The sequence below is a fragment of the Apaloderma vittatum genome, unplaced genomic scaffold (assembly GCF_000703405.1).
Source record: "Apaloderma vittatum isolate BGI_N311 unplaced genomic scaffold, ASM70340v1 scaffold22196, whole genome shotgun sequence".
NCBI classification, from domain to species: domain Eukaryota; kingdom Metazoa; phylum Chordata; class Aves; order Trogoniformes; family Trogonidae; genus Apaloderma; species Apaloderma vittatum.
The window spans coordinates 1-14,796 of NW_009721541.1; the positions used below are offsets into that span (position 1 = coordinate 1).

Sequence of the window (14,796 nt, forward strand, 5' to 3'; positions counted from 1 at the left end):
GGATTTCTTTTTTTTTTTTTTTTTTTAAACCTCTAAAGTAACTTACTGTATGTCTAGCTTTTGATTCTACCTCCCTTTTAACTCGAGTTCTTGTACTACAGAAAATGTAGGCCGGTTAGTCACACCAGCTAAAAAATTAGAAGATACAATACGTCTGGCAGAATTGGTAATTGAAGTCCTACAGCAAAACGAAGAACACCATGCAGAGGTGAGCAGCGGCGCCCAGTGAGGTCGAGTCCCCCCAGGTTTCCCGACTGGTTGTCTTCTTCAAAAGCCGAAAGGGTGCTTAAGTAATGGTGCTCGAGTGCGATGAAGGCAAAGAACAGTCCAGGAAGATTGCTTTTTGCAGAGGGGAGGGAGGGCTGCAGGAGGAATTAGTGGAGTTCTGCTCTCCCCCTGCGTCAGTCCGCAGCCTTTCGTGCAGCGCCAGCAGGAGCCGAATCTGGCCAAATGTATTCACCACCAGCTACACGCAAGAGCAAGCCTGTCTGCTTTTCAGAAAGGTCGTATTTCCAAATAATGTCGTGTGTTTGTGCCTCCAGCCAGCGCTAGCGGGGTCGCTGCAGCAGCTTACCGCTCCTGCTGTCCAGCGCCGGAGCGAGGAAAACCGCCACGAAACCAAACAGTTCCTTTTTTGTCCCTGTCTGAGCATCCAGGTTGTTTCCGGGGGTTTCCCCAGGCCCCTGCCGTACGCGATTAACTCACCTGGTTTCCTGTTGGCCTCTTCTGCCTTGGCTTATTGCAAATACCATAATTACTAGTCGCAGAGGTTAGCATGAGTTATTCGCTGTTACTTGCTATTTGGGTTATCTAAGGCCTCATGCAACTAATTCTGACTCTTCAAAGCACTTTAATGAAAAGATTCACGTTTTAAAACCACTGAAACCATGTCAGAGTCAAATATAGACCAGAAAATCATGAGGCTTGATCCTGGAAACACTTGACCCCCCCAGGCAGCAGCATTGCTGGCTGTGGTCCCGCTCTCAGCATGCTGGGACTTTTGTGCCCGAGCGAGTGACGTTGCGTACCCATGTAAGTATTTGCAGGATTGAGTCCTCTGTTCTCTATAAATCTGATGCTCTTGGGTTTATATTGAAAAGTTGTTTTGAAATTCAGAGTGAACAGTTATTGTTTATGGCTGTAGGTAATGTAACACTCATTCACTATTTTCTCTTTTCCTTCCCATTGAGATATATATATATATACACTCACTATATTTTTCGTTAAGAGCATTTGATAAATAATTTCACAATCAACTAAAAATCATTCCAGTGTATATTAAATTTGCAGTATAATTTAACTTATTGATAATACACAACAATCCACAACACCCAACTAATGCCTGATTGCATATTTAAATTTCCTCCCTGTTTTTCTACTGTTCATTCAATCTTGGATGATCCTGGCAGGGGAAAGAGGTATGTGACTAAGCCGAATGAAACGAGTCACTCCTGTCATATTTCGTGCATGCCCTCTCAGTGCCATGTTTCCTACTGGGATTTTACCCAGGTTGCCCTCGCTTCCGTAACGTTGACCGAGGAATGTAACAGCAACTTCGAGTCGGCTGCTTGCGAGGCTGGTAGCCTGACACAGGAGGGTAAATGTGGCATAGCAGTCCGGTCCATGCATGTAGCAATGGGTATATTTTACGAGCGCTGCAGTTACATCCCAACACAACCCTACCTGCCTGGACTCTCTCCTCAGCCTGTTGTTACCTCTGTCGTTTTGCATTCACCCAACCTGTGGTGGAGATGGACTAAGTACTACACGAGTGCCTAGAATGGTAGTGGTCTTCCTCTGGTTTTGTCTGTATGTGCCTTGTACTGGATATACAGTATTTATATGTAGAGAGAGAATATACGGGGTGAAGAGTGAAATAAACTCCCATTTTTGCAACAAGCGAGGGGGTGCTCGAGAGCACCGCCCTTGCGCGGGAGCTGCGATAACCCATCCGAGGGTAAGGAGTGTTTTATTCCACGTACAGCCAGCCGGGAAGGTTGTTTTGGAAATAGTAGCCTTCTGAATGAGGCGGGTTGTTTTGAAAAGAGCAGACCTCTGAAGGTCGCATTCAGCCAGCCACGCTGCCGAGATCCTCGCCGGGCGGAAGACTCGAAACTGTTCTCCAGCATCTTTTGTGTCACAGGGTTTTGATTAGAGACAGAAGGTTAATGCCAACACGGATAGGAGGCATCCCGGCCCCTTGTTCTGAACAGTGACCTGGAAGGGTGAAACTCATCTCTCTCCAGAAGCCCGGCACGCTGTCGGTACGTTATCGAATCCCTGTCCTGAGGGTGGCTGTGGCATTTCAGCAGGGTACAGGCAGTTGGCCAGCTCTCTGCACACTTTGAATTGCACCCAAAGGAGGAGAGAGAAGAGGCTGGATGGTTTAGCGCTGGTTTTTGTTATGCATCGTAGCCGCATTATGCTCTGACTGTGCAATGAGAATTGCTGAGGCGTTGCCCTTTTATTTTTTTTTTTTAAATTATTCCAGGTGAGGCTTTTTTAACATGTTGTCCATTCACCTGAAGAAGGTTTGACCTGCGAGGTGTTATTCTTTGGCCTACTTTGGATGTTCAGAAGAAGGTTAAATTGCACCACTTACTGAAGAAATGCCTTGAATTACTGAAAACAAAGTTTTTGTCATTAAAACATGCCCCTTTTTTCCCCTCACATGGACATCCAGGCAGACTTGCTAATGAGAACCCAGAAGATAATACCTAGAGCATTGAAAATACTCAAGAAAACATTACAACAGAAGCAACGTGTCTAGTCAGTTGGGTTCATCTTACCCGTAAGAGAGGAGCAAACCAGTGCAGGCAGAAATGCAGCAGAAACTGTGTGCCTACATGTGTAATCTGTGAGAGCGGGAGATCTCTGTCATTGTGTCATCTCTCCCATCAGATCTCTCCCACCTCCCTTTCCCTTCCTCTGGATGACTGATGACAAATGCCAGAGACAATGGCGTTCACCTATTTTTAAACTTGTGTTTTCTCTCTCTATGTATATGTATGTGTATATGTATATATGTATTTTAACTCCTTGAGGTCATACATATATACATGTGTATCCATGTGTAAAATATACAATAATAGGTGTGTTTGGCTAGAAAGCACACTTTTTTTTCCCCTTTACATTGTGTTTTGAGCACAGCAGGTAAGTAGATGGTAAATAAATGAAATGTTACCATCCTGAAGATTTTCAAAGTATGGTGTTACTGCTCCTGCTCACCCAGACTAGGGAGAAGGAGGTTGAGGATCCTGACATAAGTTACAGACTTAGCTAAAATTTGACTTTTCCAGCAAAAGAGAAACTGTGACTGGTTCAGGTGTATTTTGTTCCATATATGATTACATGCTTTTCTTCATAATTTCTCTTAAAAGTAGCTTTTCCCCCACCACCACCTTTTTCATGAAAGCAGGTTTTTATTGCAGGACTCTTAAGTGTTTATGTTGAGGTTTGGCCTCCCTGCTTTTCCCTTTTTGCCAGTGGCCATTGGTCCCTCGTAGCGATCGCTCTTTGCCCGCAGACCTGTGGGCAGCGTCCGATGGGGAGGCAGCTCTTGGCACAGCAGAGAAACCACCGCAGTGTGAGGACAGCCCCTACATCCTCCCTGAAACCTGCAGACGAGCTCTGCTAGTTTTAAGAGGATCCTCCACAGCCTGGTTGATCAGCATCTGCTCGTTTCCCACCTGCGCTTTTGGGAGACGGTTTGAGCTGGCATCAGAAGCAGAGCTGGGTCTTGACATTTTGGGTTCCTGTGCGGTTCTGCAGCAGTTCGACGTCTCCTCATCCAGGCATCCAGCCATGCACTCGGTGGGACGCCAGCCCCAGACGTGGAGGAAGAGCTGAAGAGCATTGCCACACCAGCTCAGCCCTCCAGCTTCCCTCGCCTGGGTTTCTGCTGCCACCGTCCCTGCTGCCCCTGAGCTTTCCAAGCGCCCCATGGCACGTGTTCCTGGAGTGGTGCCTGATGGTTCCCTCCATGTGTGTGAGGCTGGGGGCAGTTTGTGGACAGAGGAGCCCGGTGTAGCCACCTTGTCCCCATGCCGTGCCCACAGGGACACTGTGACCGGCTGGTGTTGCCGCTCCGGGCATGGCATTTGCCCAGCCTGCCCCTGGGCACACTGAAGCCATGCCTTCACGGCACAGCCCATCTCATCCACATCTTCACCCCCATGGCAGGGCAGGCCCAATACTGAGATTAGTTTGAGTGTTATTTGGTTGTTTTGGTTGTTTCACACCTTGGATGTTGTCTGGGCCATAATGCCCAGTGCCATGACCGACCTATATGCTGGTGTCTTCACACCAATTTTAATATAAAGTCGTGGAATAATAGCAGGGTGATGTCAGTCTGCTTTGTATTTGGGGGAAACGAAGGAGTGGAAATTGTCCCAAAGAGCCTCTGCCAATGTCACTGAGAAGTCAGGCCAAAATGGGAGGAACTAGAGGGGTCCATGGCAGTAACCTGGTACTGAGACACTGCTCCCTCTCCGTGGCCAAGTGAACCTGCAGTCAGAGTGTGCTCTGCACATCGGTGACGTTCTTCAGCACTGAATCAAAACTGAACGTCTATTCCGTTTATTCATTTCTGCTAAAACCTGCAAAAAAATAGGCCTTCTCGACTGGCAGTTCCTCTTCAAGCTGATTCATCTATTCCCAGTCTGCTCTGTTTCATCTCCAGTCTTGTGCCTATGCTCGAGTTTTCTTTTTCTTGCAAAGTGCCGGAAAGCTCTTTCTTAGATCTTTTTAAGTCCACGAGTAATTTCCTATCACTTCAAGATGACAGCACATGGTCCTAACGACAGCACTTCTCATATTGCATGTTCCCAGCCAGAAGTGATTACTAAACACGCATGCATGCGTTTGCAGCATTCACATCTGAGCCATGTATGATGTGAATGTCACGTCAGAGAGCCCGTACAGTGAATTTTCAGGACCCATGTGCATGAGAATGAGTTACTTCACTGGTATTTTTTTTTGGTTTTCAAGTTTAGATATATTTTTTTTCCTGCCTCTGTGAAAATATAGGCTTGCCGTAGTTTTTTTTTTTTTTATCTTGGCATGTTGGTAATAGAGCTTTGTAATTGGTTTCCTAACCAGTAGCATTATGAAGGTGGTAGTGTGTTTCTATGGATGTGTATAGCTAACCATGTAAAATGAACAGTGCTGAAATAACTTTTACTGGTGATGTCTGAAATATCCTTAAAGCAGAGTGTGAGTGATTTAGGACAGATTTTAATGGTTTAAGTTTCTAGTTTTTCAAGACAAATAGAAGTAGTGAACCCAAATAAAACTTAAACTGTTGAAAAACACAGCAGAAAAGCCACAAGCACAATGAAGAAACTCCCAAATTTCCATACTTTAGGATGAGAATTAGTTGATTTTTTTCCCCTGACAATTAGCATATTTAAAGATGGACGAAATCATTTATTGTAAATTGAACAGACGAAACCTTCTCTACCACGTTACAGCCGCGTGCCTTTACGGTGGAGTTCTGAACAGATCCTCTGCAAGAAATCTTTGTAGTAAATAGCAGTGCCTAATTGCTGTGATTAGCACTGTCTGTGCAGGCTAGCACTTGAAAGCACTGTTCTCTTTACAATAAAGGTAGTTTCCATGGGATGCACTTTTTTTTGGTTTTGAGATACGTGCCCTGAAGTCTTTCCCTGTTCTCTATTAGAACTAATATACTTCTTTGTTATCTTTTTCTACCAACTCTGAAGGCCTTTGCTTGGTGGTCAGACTTAATGGTTGAGCACGCGGAGACCTTCCTGTCGCTGTTTGCCGTGGATATGGATGCTGCGTTAGAGGTGCAACCCCCAGACACCTGGGACAGCTTTCCGCTCTTTCAGCTTCTAAACGATTCCCTCCGTAGTGACTGTATGTATTGTATTTTCATCGTTTCTATTTCAATGGGCGGCTCAGGTTGCTGATAACACCTTCAGCCTCTCCATACTGCTCAGAGAACTGAGACGGGTAGAGATTTAGAGTACATACTCTTTTAGCATCTGCTTGGTTTTGTTCCATTTCCACTGGAAAAGAGCACACAGACACTCCTTAAATCAAATGCCTCAGTAGAAGGTGAGAAGTTGAACGTTTATTTTGCTTCATCTTCTCAAGTCTCTTGGTAGTGGCTGCCTGATAAGCAGGGAATTAGGTTCTCTATCTCACTGTCATTAAATGTGTGTATCGTTTTATATGTCTGTACTGCATTTAGTTAGCATGGAGTAAAACTCCTAGTTTTAGGAGCCCCTGCTTTAGAAGATTTTATTTTAGGGAGGAAAATATGAAAGTAAATGGAAGCAGGAGTAGTTCAGACGAATAGCACTTTGTGAAATAAGGCTCTTCTCCAAAGCACACGTGCCCATGCCTTCAAAACCTGTGAGCATTTGGCACTCTCGTGGGTGGTCCTGCTGCTCCCTGGGGAGCTGGCGGCAGAGTTGGCATTGCCTTCAGTTGGGTCCCAGACCAGGGCCCCACTTGAATTTCTAAGACCATATGAAAAAGCCAGGACATCCTCAGAGAGCGATGTCCAGCGTCATAGCAGCGAGTAACAAGAACAAAATGATTCTCCTACCTGAAAGCCATAATGTTTGCCGTGCTGTATTTCTTACATCCGTTTTATTCACAGGCAGTAATAATGTATTTGTAAGTTTGACATTAATGGAAAGGAAGATTTGTTGTCTGTTTATTTGTCTGGAGTAAGAAGCCCTTCCTGCTGTCTTTGTCGTGAGCACTGGTGCCTGAAGCCAGCTTTTGTGATGTTTCTTCCTGTTCGCTGACAAATTCATTGTGTAATGAAGTGCCACGCTGTGGTTTGTTACAGAGGTTTCAGTAACAGTAGTGCTTACTATACTTTTATTTATCTATTCTAGATAATTTGTGCAATGGAAAATTCCACAAACACCTCCAAGACCTGTTTGCTCCACTTGTTGTTAGATATGTCGATCTGATGGAGTCCTCAATTGCACAGTCAATTCACAGGGGCTTTGAGCGGGAGTCATGGGAGCCCGTAAAGTAAGGAAACCTCCTTTGATACAATCGCAATTTGGGTGCAAATGGATGGAGATTCATACAGAGATGAATTAGCAAACCTTAGGCTGGACATGCAGAAAGTGCCTTAGATTTTCTAGTTTGATGCTAAAAATAGAAGGCCTGTTCTCTTCAGGGTTTTTTGAGTTAATGAAGGAAATGGTATTTGCTTTTTGAAATGCTTTGCTGCCTCAGTTTGAACCGTGTGCCTTTGGACATGGAAGCATGAAAATGTGAAAACCTTCTTAGCTGGCATGGCTTTTTGGATCCTGTTCTAAAAGGCCTTTTCCAATGCTGCTTTTGAACTCAAATAGTTCCTTTTCAGAACAAAAAAAAAAAAACAAAAAAACCAACCAAACAAAACCCCCTTAATTCTATCTGTTCAGCCCAGCCCTACAACCTGTGTGACTCATTGCTGTACTTACTCTTCCCAACACTCATTTTTTCCACCCAGCCCGGGGAGGGACAGCAGCATTGTACCTCTCGCATCGACGCCGCAGCTGATGGCCACGTGTGTCCCCGTGTCCCAGGGCAATTCTGCTGGGTCCCAACTCCCTTGCTGGTAGGGTCAGGTGTTCGGAAACCATCATAAAAGATGGCTTCAAAGCACAATTACTAAATCTGGTGAACTAGGGATTTACCAGCAAGGAATAAGTAAGCCTGTGAGAAACCCAAATTGAACTCAAGAGCCGGAGAATGAGAAAAAATTTGGATTACTGTTGTTATTTCACAGGTTTTGAAGCATTGCTGAGTCCTACCATGCTTGCTCTAAAAAGCCAAGTCAGTGCAAAGGAAAAGAACTGCCTTTTCCTTCTAATAAGGGTATTAAAAGAGAAAAATTGACCCTTTGCAAACAGCACGAGTCTGGCAGTGCCTCAGACAGGGGGTTGGGACCAGGTGACCTCCGGAGAGACTATTTTCCCTGCTTTTTATGTGATTCTCTAGGCAGAGTTCACCGGCACTGCACTCTCAGAGGTTGCTGTATAAAAGAACGTGTGGTCTTTCAGGGCTTTTCACACCAAATATGTTCCGGTTACAAGGAAAAGAGATTTTGTTCAGCAGCCAGCCTCCCATATGCAACTTGGAGTCGGAGTACCCAGGTTTTTTCCTTTCTTTCTTGTGCATCCTCAGCATCCATAAGGATTCTGCCTGCCAAATCTCAGGCCTTTTCTTGACACCTGATCTTCCCCTCTGTTTTGAGTGGGGTTAAGTGGCTGGCGTTCAGGAGCCTCTCTCACTTTCCATTTGCTGTCTTTGGTCTGCAGGCTAACAGGATTAAAAATCCTAAAAAATCTTGTTTCAAATAAGCAGATGTGACCCAGAAAACATACAAGAAATAGATCTTTCGAGTAGGAGAATGCCATTTTTACAGCCACTCCTTCAAGCAGAATTGCACTTCGAAGTTAGCATTAACTTCAGTTTCAGAGCTCTGCTTTAGTAATGAATGTGTTTGTATTTCCGTGTCTGTTACAAAACAGAAGCAGTTAATTCTGTGTACCTGTCTGCCTCAGTCAAGCAGTAAATAAGCAATTCGTTCTGCTTTTTTCTTTTGTCAGAAGCTGACATCTTTTTGGCTTTTAATGACTTCAGTGGCTTGACTATAGATGTCCTCAAGTAGTTGGTTCTGGTACTTGCCTGTCAATGTGTTTTGTCCCTGCCTACACCATTATCTGTCATTTTCAAGTTATCTTTGATAGTTACAAAAGATCTTTTCTCAGTTCTCTTGTCATGGTTAATCCCTTCTGGAGTTCCTGTTACAGAGTGCTTTGAGCATTGCAGTTTCAAGTGAAAGCCCAGGACGGACTGTCTTACAGACTTGGGTATTTAAAAGATTTCTTCCAGCAGGAAAGTGGGTGCTTTTCACAAGAAGCTCATGTCCATCTGGTGAAAAGATGCACTCCTCTTTTTTTTTTTCACTAGTTGGTATTTTGTTCTTGTGTCTCGCACACAAAAGTGCGAGTTGCAAATGCTGGCTTAACGCGGTGCAACCCGGTGACGGGAGGCACCGGTGAATGCACAGAGGGTGGCACGTACAGTGTAAAGGAGAAGAGGGGTGTCGTTCCTCAGATCTTATGACGCTTTCGATGTGCCGCTCAGAACTAAATGTTAAGACATCTTCATCTTTTGCCTCCTGGGCAGACCACCTGCTCCTCTTTGTCTGATCGACAGTGAACTTGCAGAAAAACTCAGGTCAGAGACTTATTTAGTTTGATTTGCCCACCTGTATCTACTGCCTTCTCCCCCCACATGTCCATACTGCAGCACAGTTAAATTTTTTTATTTCTCAGGTAGTTTGAACAAGCCAATTCCCATCCAAGTCATGTCCTTCCATTGCCACCTCTTCAGCAGAGCATTTAGGGAACTGCAGTAGGTTTCTCCATGGCTTTCTTCTGCTTTGAAGAAGGGCTTTTAGGATGGCCAGAAAAGGTAGATCATCGTGGCTGTCCGTTCCACTGAGCTTACTGTTGTCCCATTTTGGATCTCTACAGTGAATTGTGAGAAGGAAATCTCATTATCTCTTGTTAACCAAGAAATTATTCCACAACGTAGAGTCTTTTGAAAGGATTTCTCTATGTTCATGCTTGCAATCAAGGCTGAAATATGTAGCCCTCCATAACCTGACCAGATGGCAGTTTGCAAGCATGTATTTCTTCTATTTTCATTGCTGAGTACTCTGCACCTTATGCTACAAGGAGTTAGGTAGAGAAATCACAAACAGTGAGGGAGATACTGTTAAGTATTGAAAACACGGGGGGGGAAAGCATCGATGTAATGTGCTCATGAGGGCTCTGTAATCTGCCTCTGCAGAGCTGCTGAATTTGCAGGGGGTCCATGCCCTATAGCTAGAGCAGCTGGTGTGCTTGTGTGAATCCACGCAGAGAAATGTGGCACACTTGTCCTTCGCACAGTCATCCAAATACGGAGGATACAGAGTAGGTCTGTTCTCTGGTGAGTTGAGAGGTCTTGGAAAAGTAGGGTTTGCAATGGGGATTGGTTTTTTTTATGCTAGCTTCTCGGAGAACGCTGATTTATCTTGCAGCCAGCAGACACGTACGTGTGTGTGTGTCTCTGTGTGTGTGTGTCTGTGTTGAAAGATCCTTTTAAGCAAATGCTAAAGCCGGTGCAATGACAACCAGTTTCAATCACTTGACTAGGACGTTACTCGTTGACCTACAGCTGTCTCTGCAGCACTCTAGTCCTGGCTTTAGCATCTCCTAATTGCTTGCTAACCCTTTGCAAATTATTTATAAATGTATCATCAAGATAAATGTAAGAACTTAAACAGTATGATTACACTAATCATTTGACAAGGTCGTACTACTTCAAAATGCTAGTGAAAAATGTTTCCCTTTAAAAGAACCACCGTTGTAGTGAAAATGAGTATTTTTGTTGCTATTCTGGGTGTCAGTCACGGGAAGAGCCCAGATTTGACTGCCTACTTCACTATCAAGCTCTTTGCTTCACATTGAGGCTTTTGTGAAAAGATTTGCTCTTGAGCATTTGCTCAGCCTAGGCAGTAAAGTAGCAAGCGTTTATAGTGATGGAAGAGGCAAACTCCCGTCATTTCAGGCATCCCAGAGGAACTGAGCGCTTAAGGATGGACAAAGGTCTCGTTTGGCTCTATTCTGAAGCCAGGAGACAACTCAGTAAAAGCGCTGTGATTTTTTTCTGCCCTCCTTTCAGTGCTAGGGCAGCTCTACCAGAGCAGCCCCTGTGCAATTGGACTTGTTTTCTGCGATCGGTGCTACAGCACAGCGTGAGCGTTGGGATGTTGTCCAGGGGTGTGTTGCCAGTCTGTTTGCACTGAGAATTTCCCAGCAGACAGTACAGGTGAAAGGCTTTTACGCAGCTAACAGACACAAACGGGGGTGAATCAGAAGAAGCTGAGAAAGCGAGCACCACAGCTCCGGAGCGTGCGTCTTTTATCAAACTTAGCAGGATCCAGTCCTGAAGCTGAGTCGTCTGAAATCAGACAGCCCTCATCTTGTCGATGCAAATGCCCACATTCCCTGCCTGATGGCTGAGGTTATATTTAGCCATCTATATTAAATAGGCATGGCTGGCTTCTAGAAACAGTTTCTCGTCTTGGACCTGTAGTTTTATGGTCTGAGCAACTGCAGGCTGGAACATTTGTTGGTAATATTAATCATTTTTTACAGGTCTCACTGCAACTGTTAGTCAGATAATTAGATCGGTTGAACCTGCAAAACTGTGCATGTCAATTCAGGAGAATATTTTTAAAATTAGTTACTGTATGTTAAGATAATATACTCCATTATTTTGCTGTTTTGTTTTGTTTTAAGAGTACTAACTTATTCTTGCAACATATCCTTGCATCAGCAAAATAATGTGTTGTATAAAAGAAATATGTTTCCTTGTGAATATAGTATACTGTTTACTCTAGAAGTCATATTTTATTAATACAGTGTTTTTATTAATATAACACTGTCACTTCTTGAATTTTAATATTAAAACCAAAGGTCCTCTGATTTATGTATTTACCATCTGGCTAAGTTATTTAAGTTGCTTTTTCCTTATACATTTATATGTTGTCCACCTCTTGCTATTTCTTTATTTATTCCATATCAGTATCTAGCCACATGCACTGCCATTTCTGAAGATTTAACACGCTCTCAATCACTATGGAGTCTGTGTCTCATTCAATAATCATACCATCTTAATAGCTGGTGCAGTATGAATGGAGACAATGGACAGCTTTGTTACGTTAGAAAATTCCCACATCTGCTTCCTGCCTAACAAACAGGACAAGCAGATAGCGCGAAGTCAAATCTACTAAGAATCATAGAGACTAAAGCAAACAAGAACGTGCTCTCTTTTTTCACTAGAAAAATACTTTGGGTCGTGGTTTTCCTCCCCAGCAAGGGATTTTATTCACGAAGGGAGAACAAAAGTAAGCTCTCTTCCCTAAGACTTGCCACCAATGATAAGCCAAGCTCTTGCAGAGATCTGGTTCAAATCTTCTGCTGTATTAGGCAACATTTATTCGGTAGAGCCAGCTCAATTCCATTACTTCAGTTTTTGATATATAAAATGTGCAGTAAGAAATGGAGTTCAAAATATGACTCAAGGAGGTTGCTAAGATTTTAATTTTCCTTGAAGGACTTAGTGTATAGTTTGATATTTTTCAAGAGTCCAGATAATGAATGCTGCCTGTACAGTAACTAATTTAATCCAGGCAAGCAGGAGAGGCCTCCGACAGCGGCATGTCCTGGTGCGGTCACCGAGAGTGGGGAAGTCGAACACTGAAGTTGTGCCCGTGTGCATCAACAGAAAAGCTTTCAGTAGCTTCAGCAGTGCAGGGTGAACCTGAAATCCTGAAGCCCTGATTCCGTTTTCACTGAGCCCAAATAACAATCCAGTGAAAATGGTCTCAAGGCGCCGGGTTCTATTACTCAAACGGGACCGTAAAACCATCTATGGACTGCATCCCAGAGTGCCGTATAGCGTGACTAGATTAAGGCAGAAACAAGATACACTTCTGAAAGTGACTTCCAATTGCCAAATTCCATGACATTTTTATTTTGCATAAAAGTTAACCGTGATAACTTGCACCTTAACAGAGAAATAAACCAATTTTATAACATCTAGAGACGTAGCACACCGAAACAGGTCCCTGTGCTGTTGCATCACCTGTTGTTTCAGGAGAGTATGTTGCATTAAGTTAATACACTGGGCCACTGGTCAAAGATTTCTATTTGCATAACAGTTGTCTGAAAATATTTACTGAAGGCATGATGCCCAGGTACACATGCTTGAGAAATTAATCTTGGAATGTCTTAATCACCCCATGGCCCGTTTGTAGCCAAGATACGTTCATATATCGATCTTGGATTTATTCGGTGTAATTTATTTAAGTGCATATACAGAACTGGGCAACTTGTGGGACCCATTTTTCCACACCCAGGAATACAAGGGAGAATCAGGGCATGAGTCTGCACTGAGGAGGAGCTTCGTGGTTCACCATTAACTGCTCCAGATTAGCACATCTTTGTTCTTTGTGCAGTACAGAATAAACAGAGAGGCTTTGGAGTGAAATCCCAACTCCTGAATTTGGTGGTAAGAAGAACTCTTATGGACTTCTGCGCGGCTGGAATGACAAACTCTCTGTTTGTTCTTTTGATTCCTAGTTCTCTAGTAGATCTCAGTTTAGCTCTTTCATCCAACCTAACTATGTAAGAACTGAGGTTTGCTTCCCTACAAGAGAGATTTTTTCCAAGGAAAGGCTTTTCTCGGCACTTTGAAATGATATCAGGACTTGGAGTTCTTTTCTCTGGGTGCTTGAGTACTCTGTTAATTTGCTGCTTTGTTAATTTGCTTCTTTTCATTCTGTTGTTTTTCGGCGGGGGGGGAGGTTAAGTAACTTGCTTTTTATTGCAGACTGCAAACCCAGTACACTTAAGCTTCCATCCTCATGCTTCTTTCTGAAATGTTTTGCTTTCGTTTTTTAACCGTCCTCGTGCTGTGAACTTTGCAGATTTGTTTATGAGTGTCACGTGCTTCTGCTACATCTGCATTGTCACTGTTATGGTATTTTTTCTTTCTGTCTGTTTCTTCCACAGGAGTTTAACAAGTAATCTGCCTAATGTGAATCTACCAAATGTGAATCTCCCTAAAGTACCAAATCTACCAGTTAACATCCCACTAGGCATCCCACAAATGCCTAGCTTTTCTGCACCGTCATGGATGGCTGCTATTTATGATTCTGAGTGTGTATTCAGTTCAAATTAGATCTCATTTAAATTTAAAGTAATCTTGGCATGGATATGTATTGTTTGTTTCTGTGCATTATATAAAACTTTAAAGAGTGATGCAGTTAATTAGACATTTTCTGAATGAGACACTAGTGAATTTCTGGCGTGTGTATTTTGAGGGGTTTTTGTATGAATCTTGAAAATTCATCTTACTCCCACTGAGAGTTTGAGCAAGTATCTTGCTTTGCAAAAGAGCTGTCAACAATGGGACATGGTCTGAACAACATATGAACCACGGAACTTACAATGCGACATTGTGTGTCTCAGCAAAGAGTATTGTCCAAAAGAGAAGACGAACCAATTTCAATGCCAGTCAACCAATTTCTGTGGACCAGATGTAGATCTAAAAGTGAATTTTATTTAATACAAGCTCCGCATTTCCCAGATAATAATTTTTGTCTTGGTTTTGATGAAATGATCTAACAAAGAGGAACACACCACAACAGTTTTTATTCATGTTGGGAGAGACTCTGGAGAGCAATTAAAGCTCCACAGTTATCATTACAGCCTGAATAATGCCATGACCAACTAAAGAAAGATATTTTCAACATGAGCTTTTCATTATGGTCTGGAAAATTGGGCACGGTGTCAAAGCAGTCGATCTGTAGGAGCCTTGTGCTCTGCGCTCCCAGCTCCCTGTCTGAGCATCCCACAGTGCACGGCTGGAGCTCGGGGGGGGACATACTGCAAATCCTGAGCACAAATTAGGCAAGTTCTCTTCTTATAGCAGATTTCCCTTGAAAGTCCCAGCCACCAAGCAGTATGGAGGGGTGTACCCAGTGGAATCAACTCACATCTCGTTCTTTGAGGTAGCTAGGATGTCCCAGCACAGGAGCTGAGATCTTGCCCGTTCTCCCTCCTAAATTCCTAGAGGGTTGTTTAGGGTTGGTGTGGAGTTGTCTCAGCCAGCACTGCATGGATGTGTTGCTTTTTTCCTACCTTCTCACCTGAAGGATCTAACTGAAGGAACCATCCAAAACTACCCCCTTCA

At 43.5% G+C, this 14,796-nt stretch overlaps 1 protein-coding gene and 1 pseudogene across 2 annotated transcripts in view; both read left to right on the plus strand.

Annotated features, from left to right (window-relative positions):
• Window positions 1-101: 101 nt before the first annotated feature.
• LOC104275473 lies at window positions 102-229 on the plus strand (annotated as a pseudogene). The gene has a single exon (XR_717832.1). The product of XR_717832.1 is annotated as a calcium-dependent secretion activator 1 pseudogene (transcript).
• Window positions 230-5,718: 5,489 nt separating this feature from the next.
• LOC104275472 (calcium-dependent secretion activator 1-like) overlaps window positions 5,719-14,796 on the plus strand; it is a 49,912-nt gene continuing 40,834 nt past the window's right edge. Inside the window, exons 1-3 of the mRNA XM_009871437.1 lie at window positions 5,719-5,880; window positions 6,876-7,017; window positions 13,614-13,760. Of these exons, the coding sequence (XP_009869739.1) occupies window positions 5,748-5,880; window positions 6,876-7,017; window positions 13,614-13,760 (422 nt within the window). The 5' untranslated portion in view covers window positions 5,719-5,747. The remainder of the gene's footprint in view (window positions 5,881-6,875; window positions 7,018-13,613; window positions 13,761-14,796) is intronic.